The sequence below is a fragment of the Ranitomeya variabilis genome, chromosome 7, assembly GCF_051348905.1.
Source record: "Ranitomeya variabilis isolate aRanVar5 chromosome 7, aRanVar5.hap1, whole genome shotgun sequence".
NCBI classification, from domain to species: Eukaryota; Metazoa; Chordata; class Amphibia; order Anura; family Dendrobatidae; genus Ranitomeya; species Ranitomeya variabilis.
This window is the reverse complement of record NC_135238.1, coordinates 2985837-3010884: the sequence shown is the minus strand read 5'-3', so window position 1 is coordinate 3010884 and position 25048 is coordinate 2985837. Positions and strand designations below refer to the sequence as shown.

General features: G+C 45.8%; 1 protein-coding gene across 2 annotated transcripts in view; it reads left to right on the top strand.

The window, feature by feature from the left end:
* The first annotated feature begins 1473 nt into the window (after positions 1–1473).
* The window catches only part of LOC143785020 (integrin alpha-X-like), an 80874-nt gene continuing 57299 nt past the window's right edge, over positions 1474–25048 (top strand). For both annotated transcript variants that reach the window (XM_077273665.1, XM_077273666.1), the window contains exons 1-2: positions 1474–1607; positions 20374–20476. In XM_077273665.1, the coding sequence (XP_077129780.1) occupies positions 1505–1607; positions 20374–20476 (206 nt within the window). In that variant the 5' untranslated portion in view covers positions 1474–1504. The remainder of the gene's footprint in view (positions 1608–20373; positions 20477–25048) is intronic.

The window sequence follows — 25048 nt, the reverse complement described above, 5'->3', positions numbered from 1 at the left end:
GATGATGTGACCTCTCTGGGGATAACGGTCTCTTTAGGGATGACGTGACCTCTCTGGGGATGACGTGGTCTCTTTAGGGATGATGTGACCTCTCTGGGGATGACGTGGTCTCTTTAGGGATGATGTGACCTCTCTGGGGATGACGTGGTCTCTTTAGGGATGATGTGACCTCTCTGGGGATGACGTGGTCTCTTTAGGGATGACGTGACCTCTCTGGGGATAACGTGGTCTCTTTAGGGATGATGTGACCTCTCTGGGGATGACGTGGTCTCTTTAGGGATGATGTGACCTCTCTGGGCATGCGTGGTCTCTTTAGGGATGATGTGACCTCTCTGGGGATGACGTGGTCTCTTTAGGGATGATGTGACCTCTCTGGGGATGACGTGGTCTCTTTAGGGATGACGTGACCTCTCTGGGGATAACGTGGTCTCTTTAGGGATGATGTGACCTCTCTGGGGATGACGTGGTCTCTTTAGGGATGATGTGACCTCTCTGGGGATGACGTGGTCTCTTTAGGGATGATGTGACCTCTCTGGGAATTACGTGGTCTCTTTAGGGATGATGTGACCTCTCTGGGAATGACGTGGTCTCTTTAGGGATGATGTGACCTCTCTGGGAATGACGTGGTCTCTTTAGGGATGATGTGACCTCTCTGGGGATGACGTGGTCTCTTTAAGGATGATTTGATCTCTCTGGGGATGACGTGGTCTCTTTAGGGATGATGTGACCTCTCTGGGAATTACGTGGTCTCTTTAGGGATGATGTGACCTCTCTGGGGATGACGTGGTCTCTTTAGGGATGGTGTGACCTCTCTGGGGATAACGGTCTCTTTAGGGATGATGTGACCTCTCTGGGGATGACGTGGTCTCTTTAGGGATGATTTGATCTCTCTGGGGACTGTCTAACACTACATGTACAAGTGATCTTTGGACTCATGGGGTGAGAATGCTGAGCTTCACGATCATGGTTCTCCTCCTAATACCAGTTCCGTGTGTTCTGATGAGATGTGGTATACCTTGTGATGTGGACACTACTTATGGTCCTGAGGAGGTAAAGCATCGCCCTCTCGGGGCATGGTATACACATGTTCGAGTCCCTAGGACAGAGAACAGCTCTACATTATGTTCCTCTTTCTCCATCGAGTACTTGAGGACAATGTGACAGTGAGACGACAATAGAACCACAACAAGGCTCATAAATGACAAATTAATAGTAATTACAACTGCAGACAAGTGCCATCTCCAGCCTCACTCAAATGAAGAGAGAACACCCAAAAATCAGCAGAGCAGCACAGAGGATTTATAGGCTGTGCTAGAAATGATGAAGGACGTCTCAGCAGTGGCTTTCACACTTCTGTAAAAAAAAACCACCTCCCTGACCCCAGGACACGCAATTCTTGAGTATTTCTTATATTTGTTACTTCTGCTTCTTATCTTGACTGTTGACTCCATTTGAGGAAGTTTCCGGCCTGGCCGTAGCTTTCAGTCTAGGAGGGTGTGGAGATATGTATGAGATCATGCAGAATTATTGGGACACTGCCGGCATTGGACTGAACACACCAAACATTGGCATGGCGGCTCCGATACGTTGGTTTCTTCTGGGTCTGGGTGAGTGATGGGGAATTATATTACAGTCATCAATGTGGCAGCAGGTTGGTGAATTTGTGACTGGACAGAGACTGCAGAGGATGCAGGGGGCAAAGACTCTAAAGATTGTCCTGTGGTCTGTGCAATACACATCAGATGAAAACCAAGCAGAATGGAAAATATACAATAATGTGCGGAAGATGGCTGATCAAAGGTTGGACTGAACATATTCACTCATTCCTTATTACAGAGGTGTGAATGAGGAGTTAGTGTCAGTGGTGAGTGTATGAGAAGATGGGGTCAGAGGTGTGTGTATAAGGACCTAGTGTTAGTGGTGTGTACGAGGAGTTAGTGTCAGTGATGAATGTATGAGGAGTTAGTGTCAGTGGTGTGTGTATGAGGAGTTAGTGGTGAGTGTACGAGGAGTTAGTGTCAGTGGTGTGTGTAAGGAGTTAGTGTCAGGGGTGAGTGTATGAGGAGATAGTGTTAGTGGTGAGTGTATGAGGAGCTAGGGTCAGTGGTGTGTGTAAGGAGTTAGTGTCAGGGGTGAGTGTATGAGGAGTTACTGTCAGTGGTGTGTGTATGAGGAGTTAGTGGTGAGTGTACGAGGAGTTAGTGTCAGTGGTGAGTGTATGAGGAGTTAGTGTCAGTGGTGTATGTATGAGGAGCTAGTGTCAGTGGTGAGTGTATGAGGAGCTAGTGTCAGTGGTGAGTGTATGAGGAGTTAGTGTCAGTGGTGAGTGTATGAGGAGTTAGTGTCAGTAATGAGTGTATGAGGAGTTAGTGTCAGTGGTGTGTGTAAGGAGTTAGTGTCAGGGTGCATGTATGAGGAGCTAGTGTTAGTGGTGAGTGTATGAGGAGATAGTGTTAGTGGTGAGTGTATGAGGAGCTAGTGTCAGTGGTGAGTGTATGAGGAGTTAGTGTCAGTGGTGAGTGTATGAGGAGTTAGTGTCAGTGGTGTATGTATGAGGAGCTAGTGTCAGTGGTGAGTGTATGAGGAGCTAGTGTCAGTGGTGAGTGTATGAGGAGTTAGTGTCAGTGGTGAGTGTATGAGGAGTTAGTGTCAGTGGTGAGTGTATGAGGAGTTAGTGTCAATGGTGAGTGTATGAGGAGCCAGTGTCAGTGGTGAGTGTATGAGGAGCTAGTGTTAGTAGTGAGTGTATGAGGAGATAGTGTTAGTGGTGAGTGTATGAGGTGTTAGTGTCAGTGGTGAGTGTATGAGGAGCTAGTGTCAGTGGTGAGTGTATGAGGAGTTAGTGTGAATGGTGTGTGTATGAGGAGCTAGTGTCAGTGGTGTGTGTATGAGGAGTTAGTGTTAGTGGTGTGTGTATGAGGAGTTAGTGTCAATGGTGAGTGTATGAGGAGCTAGTGTCAGTGGTGTGTGTATGAGGAGCTAGTGTCAGTGGTGAGTGTATGAGGAGTTAGTGTCAATGGTGAGTGTATGAGGAGCCAGTGTCAGTGGTGAGTGTATGAGGAGCTAGTGTTAGTGGTGAGTGTATGAGGAGATAGTGTTAGTGGTGAGTGTATGAGGTGTTAGTGTCAGTGGTGAGTGTATGAGGAGCTAGTGTCAGTGGTGAGTGTATGAGGAGTTAGTGTCAATGGTGAGTGTATGAGGAGCCAGTGTCAGTGGTGAGTGCGTGAGGAGTTAGTGTCAGTGGTGAGTGTATGAGGAGCTAGTGTCAGTGATGAATGTATGAGGAATTAGTGTCAGTGGTGAGTGTATGAGGAGTTAGTGTCAGTGGTGAGTGTATGAGGAGTTAGTGTCATTGGTGAGTGTGTGAGGAGCTAGTGTCAGTGGTGAGTGTGTGAGGAGTTAGTGTCAGTGGTGAGTGTATGAGGTGTTAGTGTCAGTGGTGAGTGTATGAGTAGTTAGTGGTGAGTGTATGAGGAGTTAGTGTTAGTAGTGAGTGTATGAGGAGCTAGTGTCAGTGGTGAGTGTATGAGGAGTTAGTGTCAGTGATGAATGTATGAGGAGTTATTGTCAGTGGTGTGTGTAAGGAGTTAGTGTCAGGGGGCATGCATGAGGAGCCAGTGTGAGTGGTGACTGGTGAGTGTATGAGAAGTTAGTATCAGTGGTGAGTGTATGAGGAGCTAGTGTCAGTGGTGAGTGTATGAGGAGCTAATGTTAGTGGTGAGTGTGTGACGAGTTAGTGTCAGTGATGATGTGCGAGTAGTTACTGTCAGTGGTGAGTGTATGAGGAGATAGTGTCAGTGGTGAGTGTATGAGGAGATAGTGTCAGTGGTGAGTGTATGAGGAGCTAGTGTCAGTGGGGAGTGTATGAGGAGTTAGTGTCAGTGGTGAGTGTATGAGGAGCTAGTGTCAGTGGTGAGTGTATGAGGAGCTAGTGTCAGTGGTGAGTGTATGAGGAGTTAGTGTCAGTGGTGAGTGTATGAGGAGTTAGTGTCAGTGGTGAGTGTATGAGGAGTTAGTGTCAGTGGTGAGTGTATGAGGAGTTAGTGTCAGTGGTGAGTGTATGAGAAGATGGGGTCAGAGGTGTGTGTATAAGGACCTAGTGTTAGTGGTGTGTACGAGGAGTTAGTGTCAGTGATGAATGTATGAGGAGTTACTGTCAGTGGGGTGTGTAAGGAGTTAGTGTCAGGGTGTATATGAGTAGTTAGTGTCAGTGGGGAGTGTTTGTGGAGCTGTTAGTGGTGAGTGTGACGAGTTAGTGTCAGTGGTGAGTGTGTGAGGAGATAGTGTCAGTGGTGAGTGTATGAGGAGCTAGTGTTAGTGGTGAGTGTATGAGGAGATAGTGTCAGTGGTGAGTGTATGAGGAGTTAGTGTCAGTGGTGAGTGTATGAGGAGTTAGTGTCAGTGGTGACTGTATGAGGAGCTAGTGTCAGTGGTGAGTGTATGAGGAGTTAGTGTCAGTGGTGAGTGTATGAGGAGTTAGTGTCAGTGGTGAGTGTATGAGGAGTTAGTGTCAATGGTGAGTGTATGAGGAGCCAGTGTCAGTGGTGAGTGTATGAGGAGCTAGTGTTAGTAGTGAGTGTATGAGGAGATAGTGTTAGTGGTGAGTGTATGAGGTGTTAGTGTCAGTGGTGAGTGTATGAGGAGCTAGTGTTAGTGGTGAGTGTATGAGGAGATAGTGTCAGTGGTGAGTGTGTGAGGAGATAGTGTCAGTGGTGAGTGTATGAGGAGCTAGTGTTAGTGGTGAGTGTATGAGGAGCTAGTGTTAGTGGTGAGTGTATGAGGAGATAGTGTCAGTGGTGAGTGTATGAGGAGCTAGTGTCAGTGGTGAGTGTATGAGGAGATAGTGTCAGTGGTGAGTGTATGAGGAGTTAGTGTCAGTGGTGAGTGTATGAGGAGCTAGTGTCAGTGGTGAGTGTATGAGGAGTTAGTGTTAGTGGTGATTGTGTGAGGAGTTAGTGTTAGTGGTGATTGTATGAGGAGTTAGTGTCAGTGATGAATGTATGAGGAATTAGTGTCAGTGATGAATGTATGAGGAATTAGTGTCAGTGGTGAGTGTATGAGGAGTTAGTGTCAGTGGTGAGTGTATGAGGAGATAGTGTTAGTGGTGAGTGTATGAGGAGTTAGTGTCAGTGGTGATTGTGTGAGGAGTTAGTGTTAGTGGTGAGTGTATGAGGAGTTAGTGTCAGTGATGAATGTATGAGGAATTAGTGTCAGTGGTGAGTTTATGAGGAGTTAGTGTCAGTGGTGAGTGTATGAGGAGATAGTGTCAGTGGTGAGTGTATGAGGAGTTAGTGTCAGTGGTGAGTGTATGAGGAGTTAGTGTCAGTGGTGAATGTATGAGGAATTAGTGTCAGTGGTGAGTGTATGAGGAGTTAGTGCCTGTGGTGAGTGTATGAGGAGTTAGTGTCAGTGGTGAGTGTATGAGGAGTTAGTGTCAGTGGTGAGTGTATGAGGAGCTAGTGTCAGTGGTGAGTGTATGAGGAGTTAGTGTTAGTGGTGATTGTGTGAGGAGTTAGTGTTAGTGGTGAGTGTATGAGGAGTTAGTGTCAGTGATGAGTTTATGAGGAGTTAGTGTCAGTGGTGAGTGTATGAGTAGTTAGTGTCAGTGGTGAGTGTATGAGGAGTTAGTGTCAGTGGTGAGTGTATGAGGAGTTAGTGTCAGTGGTGAGTGTATGAGGAGTTAGTGTCAGTGATGAATGTATGAGGAATTAGTGTCAGTGGTGAGTGTATGAGGAGTTAGTGCCTGTGGTGAGTGTATGAGGAGTTAGTGTCAGTGGTGAGTGTATGAGGAGTTAGTGTCAGTGGTGAGTGTATGAGGAGTTAGTGTCAGTGGTGAGTGTATGAGGAGTTAGTGTCAGTGGTGATTGTGTGAGGAGTTAGTGTTAGTGGTGAGTGTATGAGGAGTTAGTGTCAGTGATGAATGTATGAGGAATTAGTGTCAGTGGTGAGTTTATGAGGAGTTAGTGTCAGTGGTGAGTGTATGAGGAGATAGTGTCAGTGGTGAGTGTATGAGGAGTTAGTGTCAGTGGTGAGTGTATGAGGAGTTAGTGTCAGTGGTGAATGTATGAGGAATTAGTGTCAGTGGTGAGTGTATGAGGAGTTAGTGCCTGTGGTGAGTGTATGAGGAGTTAGTGTCAGTGGTGAGTGTATGAGGAGCTAGTGTCAGTGGTGAGTGTATGAGGAGTTAGTGTTAGTGGTGATTGTGTGAGGAGTTAGTGTTAGTGGTGAGTGTATGAGGAGTTAGTGTCAGTGATGAGTTTATGAGGAGTTAGTGTCAGTGGTGAGTGTATGAGTAGTTAGTGTCAGTGGTGAGTGTATGAGGAGTTAGTGTCAGTGGTGAGTGTATGAGGAGTTAGTGTCAGTGGTGAGTGTATGAGGAGTTAGTGTCAGTGATGAATGTATGAGGAATTAGTGTCAGTGGTGAGTGTATGAGGAGTTAGTGCCTGTGGTGAGTGTATGAGGAGTTAGTGTCAGTGGTGAGTGTATGAGGAGTTAGTGTCAGTGGTGAGTGTATGAGGAGCTAGTGTCAGTGGTGAGTGTATGAGGAGCTAGTGTCAGTGGTGAGTGTATGAGGAGTTAGTGTCAGTGGTGAGTGTATGAGGAGCTAGGGTCAGTGGTGAGTGTATGAGGAGTTAGTGTCAGTGGTGAGTGTATGAGTAGTTAGTGTCAGTGGTGAGTGTATGAGGAGCTAGTGTCAGTGGCGAGTGTATGAGGAGCTAGTGTCAGTGATGAGTGTATGAGGAGTTAGTGTTAGTGGTGATTGTATAAGGAATTAGGGTCAGTGGTGGGTTTATGAGGAGCTAGTGCAACAAGTTATGTACTGCTCATAAATAGAGCGGTGTTCAAGTAGGGTATCCGGACCAATCACAATATAATCAAAAAAACTTTGCACTCAAAAAAGTAGCAATGAGAAAAAAGTTCCATTTTATTGTGTACACATAAGTTGAACGTTTTCAGTCTTCACCCAGACCTTCATCAGAAACTGTGTGCTTCAGTGAGAGGAACCCAAGAATTCAGCGCAAGGGAGTGCGAGCTTTGTCGCCAGAGATGGTATCTTAATGAGGAGTTAGTGACAGTGGTGTCTTCCTGAGGAGTTAGTGACAGTGGTGTCTTCCTGAGGAGTTAGTGACAGTGGTGTCTTCCTGAGGAATTAGTGTCATTGGTGTCTTAATGAGGAGTTAGTGTCATTGGTGTCTTAATGAGGAGTTAGTGACAGTGGTGTCTTCCTGAGGAGTTAGTGTCATTGATGTCTTAATGAGCAGTTAGTGACAGTGGTGTCTTCCTGAGGAGTTAGTGACAGTGGTGTCTTCCTGAGGAGTTAGTGACAGTGGTGTCTTCCTGAGGAATTAGTGTCATTGGTGTCTTAATGAGGAGTTAGTGTCATTGGTGTCTTAATGAGGAGTTAGTGACAGTGGTGTCTTCCTGAGGAGTTAGTGTCATTGATGTCTTAATGAGCAGTTAGTGACAGTGGTGTCTTCCTGAGGAGTTAGTGACAGTGGTGTCTTCCTGAGGAGTTAGTGACAGTGGTGTCTTCCTGAGGAATTAGTGTCATTGGTGTCTTAATGAGGAGTTAGTGTCATTGGTGTCTTAATGAGGAGTTAGTGACAGTGGTGTCTTCCTGAGGAGTTAGTGTCATTGGTGTCTTAATGAGGAGTTAGTGACAGTTGTGTCTTCCTGAGGAGTTAGTGACAGTGGTGTCTTCCTGAGGAGTTAGTGACAGTGGTGTCTTCCTGAGGAATTAGTGTCATTGGTGTCTTAATGAGGAGTTAGTGACAGTGGTGTCTTCCTGAGGAGTTAGTGTCATTGGTGTCTTAATGAGGAGTTAGTGACAGTGGTGTCTTCCTGAGGAGTTAGTGACAGTGGTGTCTACCTGAGGAGTTAGTGACAGTGGTGTCTACCTGAGGAGTTAGTGACAGTGGTGTCTTCCTGAGGAGTTAGTGACAGTGGTGTCTTCCTGAGGAATTAGTGTCATTGGTGTCTTAATGAGGAGATAGTGACAGTTGTGTCTTCCTGAGGAGATAGTGACAGTGGTGTCTTCCTGAGGAATTAGTGACAGTGGTGTCTTCCTGAGGAATTAGTGACAGTGGTGTCTTCCTGAGGAGTTAGTGACAGTGGTGTCTTCCTGAGGAGTTAGTGACAGTGGTGTTTTTGTGGAGTTAGGATCAGTGGTGTGTATGCGGAGTTAGTGTCAGTGGTGTGTATGCGGAGTTAGTGTCAGTGGTGAGCGTATGAGGAGTTAATATCAGTGGTGAGTGTATGATGAGTTAGAGTAAGTGGTGAGTGTGTGAGGATTTATTGTTAGCGGTGAGTGTATGAGGAGTTAATATCAGTGGTGTGTGTATGAGGAGTTAATATTAGTGGTGAGTGTATGATGAGTTAGTGTCAGTGGTGAGTGTATGCGGAGTTAGTGTCAGTGGCGAGCGTATGAGGAGTTAATATCAGTGGTGTGTATGCGGAGTTAGTGTCAGTGGTGAGCGTATGAGGAGTTAATATTAGTGGTGAGTGTATGATGAGTTAGTGTCAGTGGTGAGTGTATGCGGAGTTAGTGTCAGTGGTGAGTGTATGATGAGTTAGAGTAAGTGGTTAGTGTGTGAGGATTTAGTGTTAGTGGTGAGTGTATGATGAGTTAGTGTCAGTGGTGAGTGTGTGAGGATTTAGTGTTAGTGGGGTGTGTATGAGGAGTTAGGGCAAGCTGTATGAGTATGAAGTTTTAGGGTCAATGGTTTGTACATGAGGAGTTGGGGTCATTGGTGGGTGGAAGGTGTTATGATCCTTTAGTGGCAGAGGATCTCAAATAGACCAGCAAGTGATAAAACTTAGGACAAGCTCTAGGGAGATGGTAACTGGACTGATCGCAAACCTGAACCTATCCAACACAACTAGAGGTAGCCGGTGAACGTGCCTAAAAAATTCCTAGACGTCTCGAGCCAGCCTGAGGAACTAGCTACCCCTAAAGAGAAAGAAAGACCTCGCTTGCCTCCAGAGAAATAATCCCCAAAGATATAGAAGCCCCCAACAAATATTAACGGTGAAGTAAGAGGAAGGCACACACATAGGGATGAAATCAGATTCAGCAAAAGAGGCCCACTAGTACTAGAAAGCAGAAAATAGAGCAGGGGTCTATGCGATCAATAAAAAACCCTTACAAAATATCCATCCTGAGATTTCAAGAACCCACGCACCAACTAACGGTGTGTGGGGAGAAACTCAGTCCACTAGAGCAACCAGCAAGCGAGGGAATCACATTTTAGCAAGCTGGACAAGAAAACATGATAAACACTGCTGATCAAAAAATGAGCAAACAAGACTTAGCTTGTCCTGGATGGACTGGGAGCAAGGTAGTCAGAAGGAATCTGAGAAGCATTGATTACATTGTCAGCCGGCAACAAGTGGAAGTAAAACAGAGCTATATAGGCACCTCCCAGAGGATAACGAGACAGCTGACCAGCAGGATAACAAATAAGGCCACCAGGGGGAGCCCAAAGCAAAAGTCAAACCATACCACCTGTGACCACAAGAGGGAGCCTGAAAACGGAGTTCACAACAGTACCCCCCCCCCTTGAGGAGGGGTCACCGAACCCTCATGAACACCTCCAGGGCGATCAGGATGAGCCACATGGAAGGCACAAACCAAATCGGCCGCATGAACATCAGAGGAGACAACCCAGGAATTATCCTCCTGACCATAGCCCTTCCACTTAACCAAATACTGGAGCCTCCGTCTAAAAATACGAGAATCCAAGATCTTTTCCACCACGTATTCCAATTCTCCCTCAACCAGCACCGGGGCAGGAGGCTCAACCGGAGGAACCACAGGCACCACATACCTCCGCAACAACGAGCGATGGAACACATTATGAATAGCAAATGATGCCGGGAGGTCCAGACGAAATGACACAGGGCCAAGGACTTCCAGAATCTTATAAGGACCGATAAACCGAGGCTTGAACTTAGGAGAGGAGACCTTCATAGGAACGAAGCGAGAAGACAACCACACCAAGTCCCCAACGCGAAGTCGGGGACCCACACAGCGACGGCGGTTGGCAAAGAGCTGAGCCTTCTCTTGTGACAGCTTCAAATTGTCCACCACATTATTCCAAATCTGATGCAACCTATCCACCACAACATCCACTCCAGGACAGTCAGAAGGCTCCACCTGACCCGAGGAAAAACGAGGATGAAACCCCGAATTACAAAAAAAAGGAGAAACCAAAGTAGCAGAACTAGCCCGATTATTAAGGGCAAACTCGGCCAACGGCAAAAAAGTAACCCAGTCGTCCTGATCAGCAGAAACAAAACATCTTAAATAAGTCTCCAAGGTCTGATTAGTTTGCTCGGTTTGGCCATTCGTCTGAGGATGGAAGGCCGACGAAAAAGACAAATTAATGCCCATCTTAACACAAAAGGTCCGCCAAAATCTAGACACAAACTGGGATCCTCTGTCAGAAACAATGTTCTCAGGAATCCCGTGCAAACGAACCACATTTTGAAAAAACAGTGGAACCAACTCAGAGGAGGAAGGCAACTTAGGCAAGGGCACCAAATGGACCATCTTAGAAAAACGATCACACACCACCCAGATGACAGACATTCTCTGAGAGACAGGGAGATCTGAAATAAAATCCATGGAAATGTGCATCCAAGGCCTCTTCGGGACAGGCAAAGGTAACAGCAACCCACTGGCACGAGAACAGCAAGGCTTAGCCCGAGCACAAATTCCACAAGACTGCACAAAGGAACGCACATCCCGCGACAAGGAAGGCCACCAAAAAGACCTGGCCACCAAGTCTCTGGTACCAAATATTCCAGGATGGCCCGCCAACACCGGAGAATGAACCTCGGAGATGACTCTGTTGGTCCATCTATCCGGGACAAACAGTCTCTCCGGTGGACAGCAGTCAGGTCTATCCACCTGAAACTCCTGCAGCACTTGTCGCAAATCTGGGGAGATGGCAGACAAAATCACCCCTTCTCTAAGGATACCAGCCGGCTCAGAATCTCCAGGGGAGTCAGGCATAAAACTCCTAGAAAGAGCATCAGCCTTCACATTCTTCGAACCAGGCAGGTACGAGACAACGAAATCAAAACGAGAGAAAAACAACGACCAACGAGCCTGTCTGGGATTCAGCCACTTGGCCGACTCGAGATAGATCAAATTCTTGTGATCAGTCAAGACCACCACACGATGCTTAGCTCCCTCGAGCCAATGTCGCCACTCCTCAAATGCCCACTTCATAGCCAACAGCTCCCGATTACCGACATCATAATTCCGCTCGGCAGGCGAAAACTTCCTTGAAAAGAAAGCACATGGCTTCATCACAGAGCCATCGGAGCTTCTCTGCGACAAAACAGCCCCCGCTCCAATCTCGGAAGCATCAACCTCAACCTGGAAGGGAAGTGAGACATCTGGCTGACATAAGACCGGAGCCGAAGAAAACCGACGCTTCAGCTCCCGAAAGGCCTCCACAGCCGCAGAAGACCAATTAGTAACATCAGAACCTTTCTTGGTCAAATCCGTCAAAGGCTTAACAACACCAGAAAAATTAGCTATGAAGCGACGGTAAAAATTAGCAAAACCCAAGAACTTCTGAAGACTCTTAACAGATGTAGGCTGCGTCCAGTCATGAATAGCCTGAACCTTGACTGGGTCCATCTCAATAGTAGAAGGAGAAAAAATGAAACCCAAAAAAGAAATCTTCTGGACTCCAAAAAGACATTTTGAGCCCTTCACAAATAAAGCATTGGCACGCAGGACCTGAAAGACCATCCTGACCTGTCTAACATGAGACTCCCAATCATCCGAAAAAAACAGAATATCATCCAGATACACAATCATAAACTTATCCAGATATTCACGGAAGATGTCGTGCATAAAGGACTGAAAGACTGAAGGAGCATTAGAAAGTCCAAAAGGCATCACCAAGTACTCAAAATGGCCTTCAGGCGTATTAAATGCAATTTTCCATTCATCACCCTGCTTAATACGCACAAGGTTATACGCACCACGAAGATCTATCTTGGTAAACCAACTAGACCCCCTAATGCGAGCAAACAAATCAGTTAACAATGGCAAAGGATACTGGAATTTGACCGTGATTTTATTCAAAAAGCGATAAACAATACAAGGTCTCAGGGAACCATCCTTCTTAGCCACAAAAAAGAATCCTGCACCAAGAGGGGATGAGGACGGGCGAATATGTCCCTTCTCCAAAGACTCCTTTATATAACTCCGCATGGCAGCATGCTCCGGCACTGATAAATTGAAAAGTCGTCCCTTAGGAAACTTACTACCAGGAATCAAATTTATAGCACAATCACAATCCCTATGAGGAGGTAGAGAATTGAGTTTGGGCTCCTCAAATACATCCTGGTAGTCTGACAAAAACGCAGGGACTTCAGAAGGAGTGGACGAAGCAATTGACACCACAGGAGCGTCACCATGAATTCCCTGACAACCCCAACTTGACACAGACATAGCTTTCCAATCCAGGACTGGATTATGAGTCTGCAACCATGGTAAACCCAACACGACAACATCATGTAAATTATGCAGTACAAGAAAGCGAATCACCTCCTGATGAACAGGAGTCATGCACATGGTCACTTGTGTCCAGTACTGAGGTTTATTCGTAGCCAATGGTGTAGCATCAATTCCCCTTAGTGGAATAGGGAATTTCAAAGGCTCCAAATCAAAACCACAGCGCCTGTAAAATGACCAATCCATCAGACTCAGGGCAGCACCTGAATCTACAAAAGCATTAACCGGGTAAGATGACAGGGAACAAATCAGGGTAACAGACAAAATGAACTTAGGCTGTAAAGTACCAATGGTGACAGATTTATCAACCTTTTTTTTACGCTTAGAGCATGCTGAGATAACATGAGCTGAGTCACCACAGTAAAAGCACAACCCATTTTGCCGTCTATAATCTTGCCGTTCACTTCTGGTCAGAATTCTATCACATTGCATAGACTCAGGTCTCTGTTCAGAAGACACCGCCAAATGGTGCGCAGGTTTGCGCTCCCGCAAACGCCGATCAATCTGAATGGCCAGAGTCATTGAATCATTCAGACCTGCAGGCGTAGGGAACCCCACCATGACATTCTTAATGGCTTCAGAAAGACCTTCTCTGAAGTTTGCAGCCAGGGCACACTCATTCCACTGAGTAAGCACCGACCATTTCCGAAATTTCTGGCAGTACACCTCTGATTCATCTTGCCCCTGCGAGAGGGCCAATAACGCTTTTTCAGCCTGGTTCTCAAGATTAGGTTCCTCATAGAGCAATCCAAGGGCCAGAAAAAACGCATCCACACTGAGCAATGCAGGATCCCCTGGCGCCAATGCGAAGGCCCAATCTTGAGGGTCACCACGCAAAAAAGAAATGATTATTTTAACTTGCTGCACGGAATCACCAGAGGAACGAGGTTTCAAAGAAAGAAACAACTTACAATTGTTCCTAAAATTCAGGAACCTAGATCTATCTCCAGAAAACAACTCCGGAATAGGTATTCTAGGCTCAGACATAGGACTGTGAACAACAAAATCCTGAATACTTTGAACCCTAGCAGCAAGATGATCCAGACTGGAAGCCAAGCTCTGGACATCCATGTCAGCAGCTGAACTCAGAGCCACACCAAGATTTAGGCTATGTTCACACGATCCTTTTTTTGATCCTTTTTTTGATCCTTTTTTTTTCAGGTCCTGATTTGGAAAACCCGCAGTGCAAAACTGCACTGCTGATTTTCCTGCAGTTTCTTCTGCAGATTCCTCTGCGGGTTTTCAACAGCACTTTCCTATTGGTGCCTGTTGAAAACAGGAGCTGAATCCGCAGAAAGAAGTGACATGGTACTTCTTTTTTTCTGCAGGCAAATCCGCGCAGATTTGCCTGAGAAAAAAAGGATAGTGGGCACAGCAGCTTTTGTTTTCCATAGGGTAACATTGTACTGTACCCTGCACAGCGGGTTTTCCAAATCAGGACCTGAAAAAAAAAGGATCAAAAAAAGGATCGTGTGAACATGGCCTAAGAGGAGGAGAGAAGCTAGCCACAGCAGCTAGACACACGGCAACACAAAAAAAAAAAAAAAAATTCTCAAGGCTTCTTTTCTCCTGCTTCTGCCATGCAATTAACACTTTGTGGGCCGGCTGTACTGTTATGATCCTTTAGTGGCAGAGGATCTCAAATAGACCAGCAAGTGATAAAACTTAGGACAAGCTCTAGGGAGATGGTAACTGGACTGATCGCAAACCTGAACCTATCCAACACAACTAGAGGTAGCCGGTGAACGTGCCTAAAAAATTCCTAGACGTCTCGAGCCAGCCTGAGGAACTAGCTACCCCTAAAGAGAAAGAAAGACCTCGCTTGCCTCCAGAGAAATAATCCCCAAAGATATAGAAGCCCCCAACAAATATTAACGGTGAAGTAAGAGGAAGGCACACACATAGGGATGAAATCAGATTCAGCAAAAGAGGCCCACTAGTACTAGAAAGCAGAAAATAGAGCAGGGGTCTATGCGATCAATAAAAAACCCTTCCAAAATATCCATCCTGAGATTTCAAGAACCCACGCACCAACTAACGGTGTGTGGGGAGAAACTCAGTCCACTAGAGCAACCAGCAAGCGAGGGAATCACATTTTAGCAAGCTGGACAAGAAAACATGATAAACACTGCTGATCAAAAAATGAGCAAACAAAACTTAGCTTGTCTTGGATGGACTGGGAGCAAGGTAGTCAGAAGGAATCTGAGAAGCACTGACTTCATTGTCAGCCGGCAACAAGTGGAAGTAAAACAGAGCTATATAGGCACCTCCCAGAGGATAACGAGACAGCTGACCAGCAGGATAACAAATAAAGCCACCAGGGGGAGCCCAAAGCAAAAGTCAAACCATACCACCTGTGACCACAAGAGGGAGCCTGAAAACGGAGTTCACAACAGGAAGGTCCTTCTCCCTTGCCCAGTCCATCCTACTTTAATCCTTCTTCCCTGCTAGTCCAGCCTATTTCCATTTCTTCTCTCATTCCCAGTCCATCCCACCTTGAGTCCTTCTCTCCTGCATAGTACGTTTTTATTTCCAACATTTATCCCATGTCCAGTCCACCTTACTTCAATTACTGTTCACAGTCCCATTCCAGTCCTTTCTACCTGCACTGTCCAGCCCCATTTCCAGTACTGCTTCCCTAACAAGTGTACTCTACTTCAGTCCTGCCCCGTGACCTATCACCTCTATATCCATTCTAGTTCCCATTCGCAGTCCTGCCCACTCCCAGCACTTCTTACTGTCATGGCCTGGTTTCGAGATTCGATCCGGAGACCTTTTGTTGTGTGGTTGGTTTCCCTTTCTTCCATCTCTGTCCAAATAATGATGATATATTTTGTCTTGGTTTTCCTTCCTTGGTTGTCTTCTCTCCATGTGTTTTCCATTTTCCCTCTTGGCTGTGTCCTATCACATTTTGGAATGGGCTTTATATATTCACCTTTCACTAACCTCACTTGTTGGCTGCAAATCTGAGTTTTCCTCCCCAACACCTTTCCCTTCTTCTCCACACTTGGGGTTCTAGGAGTTTTCATTTATTCTGTTTTGTGGTTCTCCTTATTTATCCCTGTCTATGCTTTGTGAACATGGTTTAGTTTCTCACCCTGGTTTCTCGAATCTCCCTGCACTTTCCTCTTTCTTATTTGGATTTGTGTTGCGGCCTCCCTTCTGGTTCTTCAGGAGGTACGAGAAACCCCTCAACAGCTTTTTAGAGAGCCAGGTTCGAGGATGTGTATTTAGTTGTGTGACTAGGACCTTTTCCAGTAATAATGAAGAAAGGAGCAGCATCCGTATCCAGGTGAAAAAATAAAGTCTTTATTCTGCCATTTATAGCATCCTGTAAATGGCAGAATAAAGACTTTATTTTTTCACCTGGATACGGATGCTGCTCCTTTCTTCATTATTACTGTGAGTATTGGTCCAGTTTGGATTCATGGACTGTGGAGCGCGCACCGTGAGCACCTGAGTGCTGTTGGTTAATTATTTCTAGGACCTTTTCCAGTCTGTACAGGTGTAAACAGGTTGCGGGATGCAGTGACGCAAGGGATGCAGAGCCAGGGTTAACAGTATAAGTTTAATTGAAGCAATAGGGGAACTCCTCGCAGGGAAACTGACTGCTGCTTTGCGCGCTTTCGGCTCTGTTTCTGGTTTAAATACACCCCCTCTTCCCGGGTCATGGGGCCTGTCTGGTTCCCTATTCCTTCCCGTGGGCAACATGGGATGCAGCCTCAACAGTTCAGGACCCAGCTCAATAAAGGTACCCGCAGCCCAATCCTCCTCCTTACACAGGGACCAATTAGGTACAGTTACGGCTTCTCTCTTTGGTGGTTCTTTCCCTCCTCTGTCACCCGTGTAAGTGTTTGAGCGCGATCATAACAATTCTCTTCACAATACAGGTCTATTTCCAGTCCTTTTCTCTTGCCCAGTCTAACATATTTCCAATTTCATTCCTGTTCTTGTTCCCAGTCCAGCTCAGTCCATCCTACCTCCAATCCTTCTCCTCTGCCCAATCCCTCCTACTTCCAGTCCTTCTCTCCTGCCCAGTCCAACATATTTTCATTCCTTTTCCTGTTCCCAGTACAGCCTATCAATTCTCCTGCAAAGACCAGTCCATCATACTTTCAGTGTTCCTGACTTGACATGTCCATCTTTCTTCCGTCCTACTTCTAGTCCACTTCTCCTGCCCAGTCCATCCTACTTCCAGTCCTCTCCTACAAAGTCCATCCTACTTCCAGCCCTCTCTTCCTGCCCAGTCCATCCTGCTTCCAGTCCTTCTCTCCTGCCCAGTCCAACATATTTTCATCCTGTTCCTGTTTCCAGTCCAGCCTAACTACCAATTCTCCTGCAAAGCCCAGTCCATCCTACTTCCAGTCTTCCTGACTTGACACATACATTCTACTTCCACCCTACTTCCAGTCCTCCTCACTTGACACATCCATTCTACTTCCATCCAACTTCCAGTCCACGTCTTCTGCCCAGTCCATCCTCCTTTCAGTCCTCCTGCCATCCCACTTTCATTCCTCCTCCATCCTACTTCCAATCTTCACCTATAAAGTCCATCTTACTTCCAGTCCTTCTCCCCTGTCCAGTCCATACTACTTCCAGCCCTCTCCTCCTGCTATGTCCATCTTACTTTCAGTTCTTCTGCCCTGCCCAATCCAACATATTTTCATTACTGTTTTTGTTCCCAGTCCAGCCTACCAATTGTCTTGCAAAGTACAATAATCCTTCTTCCAGTCCTCCTCTACTGCCCAGTCCATCCTATTTCCAGTCCTTGTCTCCTGCCCAGTCCATCCTACTTCCAGTCCTTCTCCCCTACTTAGTCCAACATATTTTAATTCCTGTTCTTGTTCCCAGTTCTGCCTAACTATAAATTTTCCTGCAAAGACCAGTCTGTGTTAGAGCAGCACTTGCGCTCCTGCACAAATTTCCTTCTCCCTCCCTGCAGGAATGCCGATGTGTTCACTTATCCTTTCACGCTCCCTAGGCATCTGTTTCCTCACAAGACCTGTGCATGGCACGCAGGTCTCCTGGTAATGTGCTTATGGGGCACACTCCCTTCCTCTTAAAGGGCCAGTGTGTGCTTCTGAAAAGGTCCCAAGCCAATAGCTGAGAGATGTCTGACATATAAGCAACTTCAGTATTCAGTTTGTCTTCTGCTACCAAGTTTTAATGTACCTGTACCTGTTATCCTTGAACCTGATCCTGTCCATCATGCCTTCCCTGTCTGAACATGAGCCTGTCCGTCCTACCTGCACCCGATCCTGCCTGCCCTGTCTCAACTGGTCTTGTCTATCCTGCTGTATCCTGTTCCTGAGCCCATCCTACCTCTACCTAGTCCTGAGCTGGACCCATCTTGTCCACATCTATACCTCTACCCTCACCAGCACAATCTGAACCTGCACCTGTGATCCTGTATCTGAGGTTGTCCTATATTTCTGAACTAACCCTGTGCATTCCTGATCCTGTACTAGTTCTGCCTACAAGCCGCACATCCTCCTGTGTTCAAGTTCCTGGCTAGTCCTGCTTCCCTGCCCCTTTGATGGTCCACTGCTGTGGCTCTGGTATCTGTCCTGGAGTAGCACCTGGCAATTACCTGGGCTCAAGTCGAACCACACCCTTACGGGTTCTAGTGAAGAACCAGTTGTTTGCTGTGTTACACCCCTCCTGGCTCTCCCACTGTGGTACAGTGTTTCCACAACCACGTGCATAACAGTCCATCCTACTTTCAGTCCTTGTATCTTAACAAGTCCATCCTACATCCAGTCCTTTTCTCCTGCCCAGTCCATCCTACTTCCAGTCCTTCTTTCCTGCCCAGTCCATCCTACATCCAGTCCCTCTCCCCTGCTCAGTTCATCCTACTTCCTGTCCTCCTCTCATGCAAAGTCTTCTCCTGCCCTGCCCAGTATATCCTACTTTCAGTCCTCTCCTGCCCAGTCCATGTTACATCATATAACCAGAAACAGTTATGTACATAGAGCGACTCCTCTCTACAGAGAAGAGTAAAAGGGTATTAATGTTCTGAACTTTTGACTTTCAGGCTCCATATCTCTTTATTCACTTCTCCTTTGAACTTGAGACCACCATCATTTTCTAGACAATCAACTTGGCCATCTCACACAGAAATGTGACTTGCAGCTATTTACCATATGATTAGTTATGCAGATTCTCGTCATGTCACTTCATTGTTACTGTTTTGCTCCTGGTGGTGGTAAAATATTTTTCCTCCTGAATACTACAAATCACAACCTGTCCTCACATTCCCTAATAGCTTTGTGTGTTATTACGCTGATTCATAAGTGAAAAGTCATTGGCTCAAATCGAGGAGCAGCCATGAAGAAGATTTCCCAAGAAACGAGAAACAGCATCATCCAGCTCATCAATAGCAGACTCTTGGCCAAGAATTTTGCCAAACTGCATCATGTGAGCGCCATGACAGTTGGAAGAATACGAAATAAACTCTGTCGATTCAGAAGCCAAGAGGTGGCCGTCCAGGCAAAATATCAGAGTCAACAAGTCGGCTCATCCCAAGGTCTATGAGTTGTGGCGTGACAAACAGCAGTCACAAGCAGTGGAGGTGACTCGTATGCTTCATAATGGCGAGATGACAGACCTCCGTGCCTGCACCATGTGAGGAAGCCTCAACTTCAATATTTTCATAAGAAGTGTCAGTTCAAGTTTGCAAACAAGTATGAAAAGTGGACACTAAAAGATTGGAAATGGGGGATTTTGAGCAATGAGATGAAAGTCAATAGTTTGCTCTGATAAGTGCCAATGGGTCTGAAAGAAACAAAGGAAATAGGGGCTAACTGATTGACAAATTGAAGGAACTGCAAGGTTTGGTGGAGGAAGCCTGATCTGGGATTGTTTCACAGCCAAAGGTGTTGGATACTTGACCAGGATCGATGGTGGTCTCAATACTGAGCTCTATGTGAATATCCTACAAGATGAGTTACTCCGTACATTCGAGTACTATGGATATGAAAAGGACAACATAGCGTTCCAGCAGGACAATGACCTGAAGCATACAAGGAGATTGGAGAAGAAATGGGTCAATGACAGTGAAGTAGAGGTGTCGGCTTGTCCCCACAGTCCACAGACTTCAACCCAATCCAACACTTGTGGGGAGAGGTGAAGAAAAAGCTGTATACAGACCCTAGCGAGGCGACCAGTGTGCAACAACTTTGGGAATATGTAGGAGAGACCTGAGATAACAGTTTGGTCAACACATGCTTGAATCTGATCGACAGCAGAAGGATTCCAGCAGTGGTGAAAGTTAAAGGTGGATTTACAAAATACTGACAAAATAATAAAGGTTACAATTTAGATCTTTAGGATCAAAACACTAACAATGTAGTGACATGACGAGAATCTGCAGAACTAATCATATGCTAAATAGCTGTAAGTCACACTTATGTGTGAGATAGCCAAGACGATTGTCTATAAATGATCTATAAATAAATCTCACGATCACAGCAGAAGTGGATGGAGAGATCTGGAGTCCGAGTCAGACGGTCACAACATCGTTACCCATTTGCTCTTCACTAGATATTTCTCTGCAAGGTCTTAAAGTTCTTTTGGTTTCCCGCATGGGTTTTTGGGGGTTGGTTCCGACCACTGATGGCCACCATTACTCTACCTATAGTGCTTGTCTCACAGCTTTTCATTTATGCGCTGTAGGATATAAATCTAAGGTGGTATGTGATGATCCTGAGAACCTCAATGGACAGAGGTATGAGAATATGAAGCCTTCACAAAAGCTGCCCCCAGGGTGGAGATCTCCTGGAAGAATTCTGATTGATGGGAGGGCATGTGTGGCATTAACCTCCTATTCCTTACAGCCTTGACCTCGACCAGCGCCTCTATCCTGGACACACAGCGGCCAATCATCTTCCAGGACCGTGACCGCAGCTTCGGACATCAGGTTGTACAACTGGAAAAAAGGTGAGAGGATTACCTGCTGCATCCAGAAATGATCCATGAAAAGGAATGATCTGAAATGTCCAAGGGGCAATGTGATCTCCTCCTCTTGATTCCTCCTCCCCAATGAAGAATGTTTTCTGACTCCTTAGCTTCACCATGTATGGTCCTGCAGTCACGTCCAGAGCAAACCCTGCTTGTTCAGTGTCAATGCAGGGTGCACGTTCTGACAGGTGTCATCTTTAGGGAACGCTCACATCTGCGTATAAAAAGTGGCGCCAATTCTCAGCCAGAAAAATTGGAGCGTGTCATGCATTGTTCTCATCTAGGGTGTACTTTGGGAGTTATTTAGCTCTTGGGACTTGGGCCACTGTACAAGAACGTTCCCAGACCACTTCCATAACCCCACCACAGTTAGCGGATTTTTTACACCTATTTCTATATATCATGGGGTAACTCTGACCGGAACGGCTGCACTCGGAATGATATTCGGGTACCTGAGACCATCTTGTTGCTTACGAACGTGTTCCATCCATGATTGGTTTCCCAAGGGGTCTTTTGGCATATATATGTAAACCTGATGCTAGATATGTTAGGCAAATATACATCATATATACATACATATAATTATTTATTTTTTCTTTTCGTCTATGCCTATTACTGCCATAATTGGGCTTCAGTCCAGATCTGCAGTCATAATATTGTCGCTGGGTGCAGACATAACTACAAGGGCTTCTCAAGAAATTAGAATATCATGAAAAAGTGAATTTATTTCAGTTCTTCAATACAAAAAGTGAATCTCCTATATTCTATAGAGTCATTACACACAGAGTGATGTATTCCACGTGTTTATTTCTGTTAATGTTGATGATTATGGCTTACAGCCAATGAAAACCCAAAAGTCATTATCTCAGTAAATTAGAATACTTTATAACACCAGCTGGAAAAATGATTGTAAAATCTGAAATGTTCCCTACTGAAATGTATGGTCAGTAAATGCACTGGATACTTGGTCGGGCTCCTTGTGCATCAATTACTGCATCAATGCGGCGTGGCCTGGAGAATTGCTGGTAACCATACAATACACTTTCTAGACGATCCCACCTTGAGCATCTTGCATTACGTCAGCATCTATAATCTTAGATGCATTTTCCATCACGCCTTATTTTAGCTTCTGGCACTAGATGGACCCCTAACTACATGTGCAATATTCATTGCTGGAGGCAGATCCCTTTTCCTAGCGCCTTGCGTTACGTGGATGCTTTTCCACCGCGGGCAGTCCCTTCGCACTAGATGTCTTGCATTAAGTCCTATGTATCTTGTTTTATTTCTGCTCATTCATGATTGATGTCTGGGTGCTTCACCTCTGCCCCATCTCATAGGCTGCGCACAGTAGATTACCCCACACTCAGACGTACAGAACCATTCAGGAGGTTTGTCTATCCAACACACTCTATGCTGTCTCCGCACACTGCCATCTTCTGTCTGAGTCATATGGTTTTCTTTGTTTAGGATCTTGGACGCCCGTCCATACACGTCTTTACAGACTCATGGTTCTGACTGTCCACTATTGTCCATGTGGTGTGGATTAGATACAGTATCCAGGGCGTTATGTACTTCACTGTTGTGTGGGGTTTTTACTTGTTTTAATGGTTTGTCAGCAGGTGCTAATAAAGTTGCTGTTTTTTATACCACATATATTAGGTGTGCGTGTGAGAGGCAGAGCCAGTGCCGTAGTCATGGCCGAGAGCACATGCGCAGTCGTGCCCTGGTCTCCCATCACAAGAATGAAGTTCTCATTACTCAGCATACCTGTGTCTTCTCTCACTGCGCCGTCAGGGTCTTCTCTGCATTGCTGGAAACTTCCTGTAATCGGTTGAGACACAGTCCATTGCAACTTTTAACTGAACAACTTTTCTGACTTCAGGACACAGCACATCCATTTCCGTTACAGCATTAATACCATTAATACCAGTATACGTCTTCCACTTTCCCTTCACTCTTCTCCCTGTCACACAGCACATGCCCGGGACGGACCATATCATATGGTTCCTCAGCGTCCTCCCTGTTCAGAGTTACTTTGCTTGGTCATTCCCTCGGCCGTTTCACACCAGATCTGAGGGCATCTTCCCTTGCTATAAGCTGCCACATGGTGAGCGATCTGCCCATCTGTACTACCATGTTATTCCTTCCAGCTCCAGTTCTCACTTTTTTTTCTTTGCTGCTGTCTCTGTTGCTCACTAAAGGTCCTGGATGGCTGAGCTATTTTCCTTGAACGTTACGGAGTCTGCTGTGTTGTCCTGGGCATTAAGTCCGTCTGGACTGTCAGGGCAATCAGGCCCTCCTGAGCTGTTCAGCTCTCAGGCTACACTACTAATACCAGGTTCTCCCTCTAGTGGACCTATTAGTAAACTATGTTTAACATGACATGTCAGCAGAACATATTTATATATATACACAGTTCTAACTTAAAGGGTAACATTCATATAGAGGGAGGGGGTAGAGTATCACATGGTCCCGGTATACCCCTTACATGTGCATTAATTATGCGTGATTCTTTTTCTTCTCCTTTGTTCACATTCTGAGAACTGTCATCTTTAGGGAACGCTCACATCTGCCTATAAAAAGTAGCTGAGATTCTCAGCCAGGAAAATTGGAGAGTGTCACATCTTTTCTCACCTAGTCTCACCTTGCACCGATATGCCATATGAGTGCTGTGCGAGAGTGCTTTTTTCCTTTTTATAACCCTTTTAGGCGTATATCAAAAGAGGAAGTGGTAACAGTCCTACCTGGATGACCAGACGCTGTGTTACTGGTGTTAGTGAAGGGGGCGACTCAGCCTTTCAGGGCTGTGGGCGAGAGTGGTGCCACGTCAGTGTGTGTGGGCCTCATCCTCTCCCCCCTCATGTCACTCCCTGGGCCCATGTGGATAGGAGGGTGTCTGGGTAAAAATGCACCAATCTGACCCTACATGTTCCCAGGGGTTGTGAAACGTCACTTTGGCACAAATGGGGAAACTACCGCGTGATATTGACATCAGGCAGGGAGGGTGGCGAGGTGCAGAAACTTCACAGCATGCAATGCGTTTTCAACCTCAGCTTTTACCTACAGGAATTCTGTCATTTCAGGCTAGTCTAATAAAACAATCTTATGTACAGACAGATAAATACAGTGCCTTGCAAAAGTATTCGGCCCCCTGGAACTTTCCAACCTTTTCCCACATATCATGCTTCAAACATAAAGATACCAAATGTAAATTTTTGGTGAAGAATCAACAACAAGTGGAACACAATTGTGAAGTTGAACGAAATTTATTGCTTACTTTAAATTTTTGTGAAAATTAAAAAACTGAAAAGTGGGGCGTGCGATATTATTCGGCCCCTTTACTTTCAGTGCAGAAGTTCATTGTGGATCTCTGAATGATCCAATGTTGTCCTAAATGCCTAATGATGATAAATAGAATCCACCGGTGTGTAATCAAGTCTCCGTATAAATGCCCCTGCTCTGTGATAGTCTCAGGGTTCTGTGTGAGGCACAGAGAGCATCATGAAGACCAATGAACACAACAGGCAGGTCCGTGATACTGTTGTAGAGAAGTGTAAAGCCGGATTTGGATACAAAATGATTTCCAAAACGTTAAACATCCCAAGGAGCACTGTGCAAGCGACCATACTGAAATGGAAGGAGTATCATACCACTGCAAATCTACCAAGACCCGGCCGTCCCTCTAAACTTTCATCTCAAACAAGGAGAAGACTGATCAGAGATGCAGCCAAGAGGCCCATGATCACTCTGGATGAACTGCAGAGAGCTACAGCTGAGGTGGGGCAGTCTGTCCATAGGACAACAATCAGTCGTACACTCCACAAATCTGGCCTTTAGGGAAGAGTGTCAAGAAGAAAGCCATTTCTCAAAGATATCCATAAAAAGTGTTGTTTAAAGTTTGCAACAAGCCACCTGGGAGACACCAAACATGTGGAAGAAGGTGCTCTGGTCAGATGAAACCAAAATCTAACTTTTTGGCATCAATGTCAAACGATATGTTTGGCGTAAAGGGAACACAGCTCATCACCCTGAACACACCATCCCCACTGTCAAACATGGTGGTGGCAGCATCATGGTTTGGGCCTGCTTTTCTTCAGCAGGGATGGTTAAAATTGATGGGAAGATGGATGGAGCCAAATACAGAACCATTCTTGAAGAAAACCTGTTGGAGTCTGCAAAAGACCTGAGACTGGGACGGAGATTTGTCTTCCACCAAGACAATGATCCCAAACATAAAGCAAAATCTACAATGGAATGGTTCACAAATAAACGTATCCAGGTGTTAGAATGGCCAAGTCAGAGTCCAGACCGCAATCCAATCGAGAATCTGTGGAAAGAGCTGAAAACTGCTGTTCACAAACGATCTCCATCAAACCTCACTGAGCTCGAGCTGTTTGCCGAGGAAGAATGGGCGAGAATTTCAGTCTCTCCATGTACAAAACTGATAGAGACAAACCCCAAGGGACTTGTAATCACAGCAAAAGGTGGCGCAACAAAGTATTAAGTTACAGGGGCCGAATAATATTGCACGCCCCACTTTTCAATTTTTGA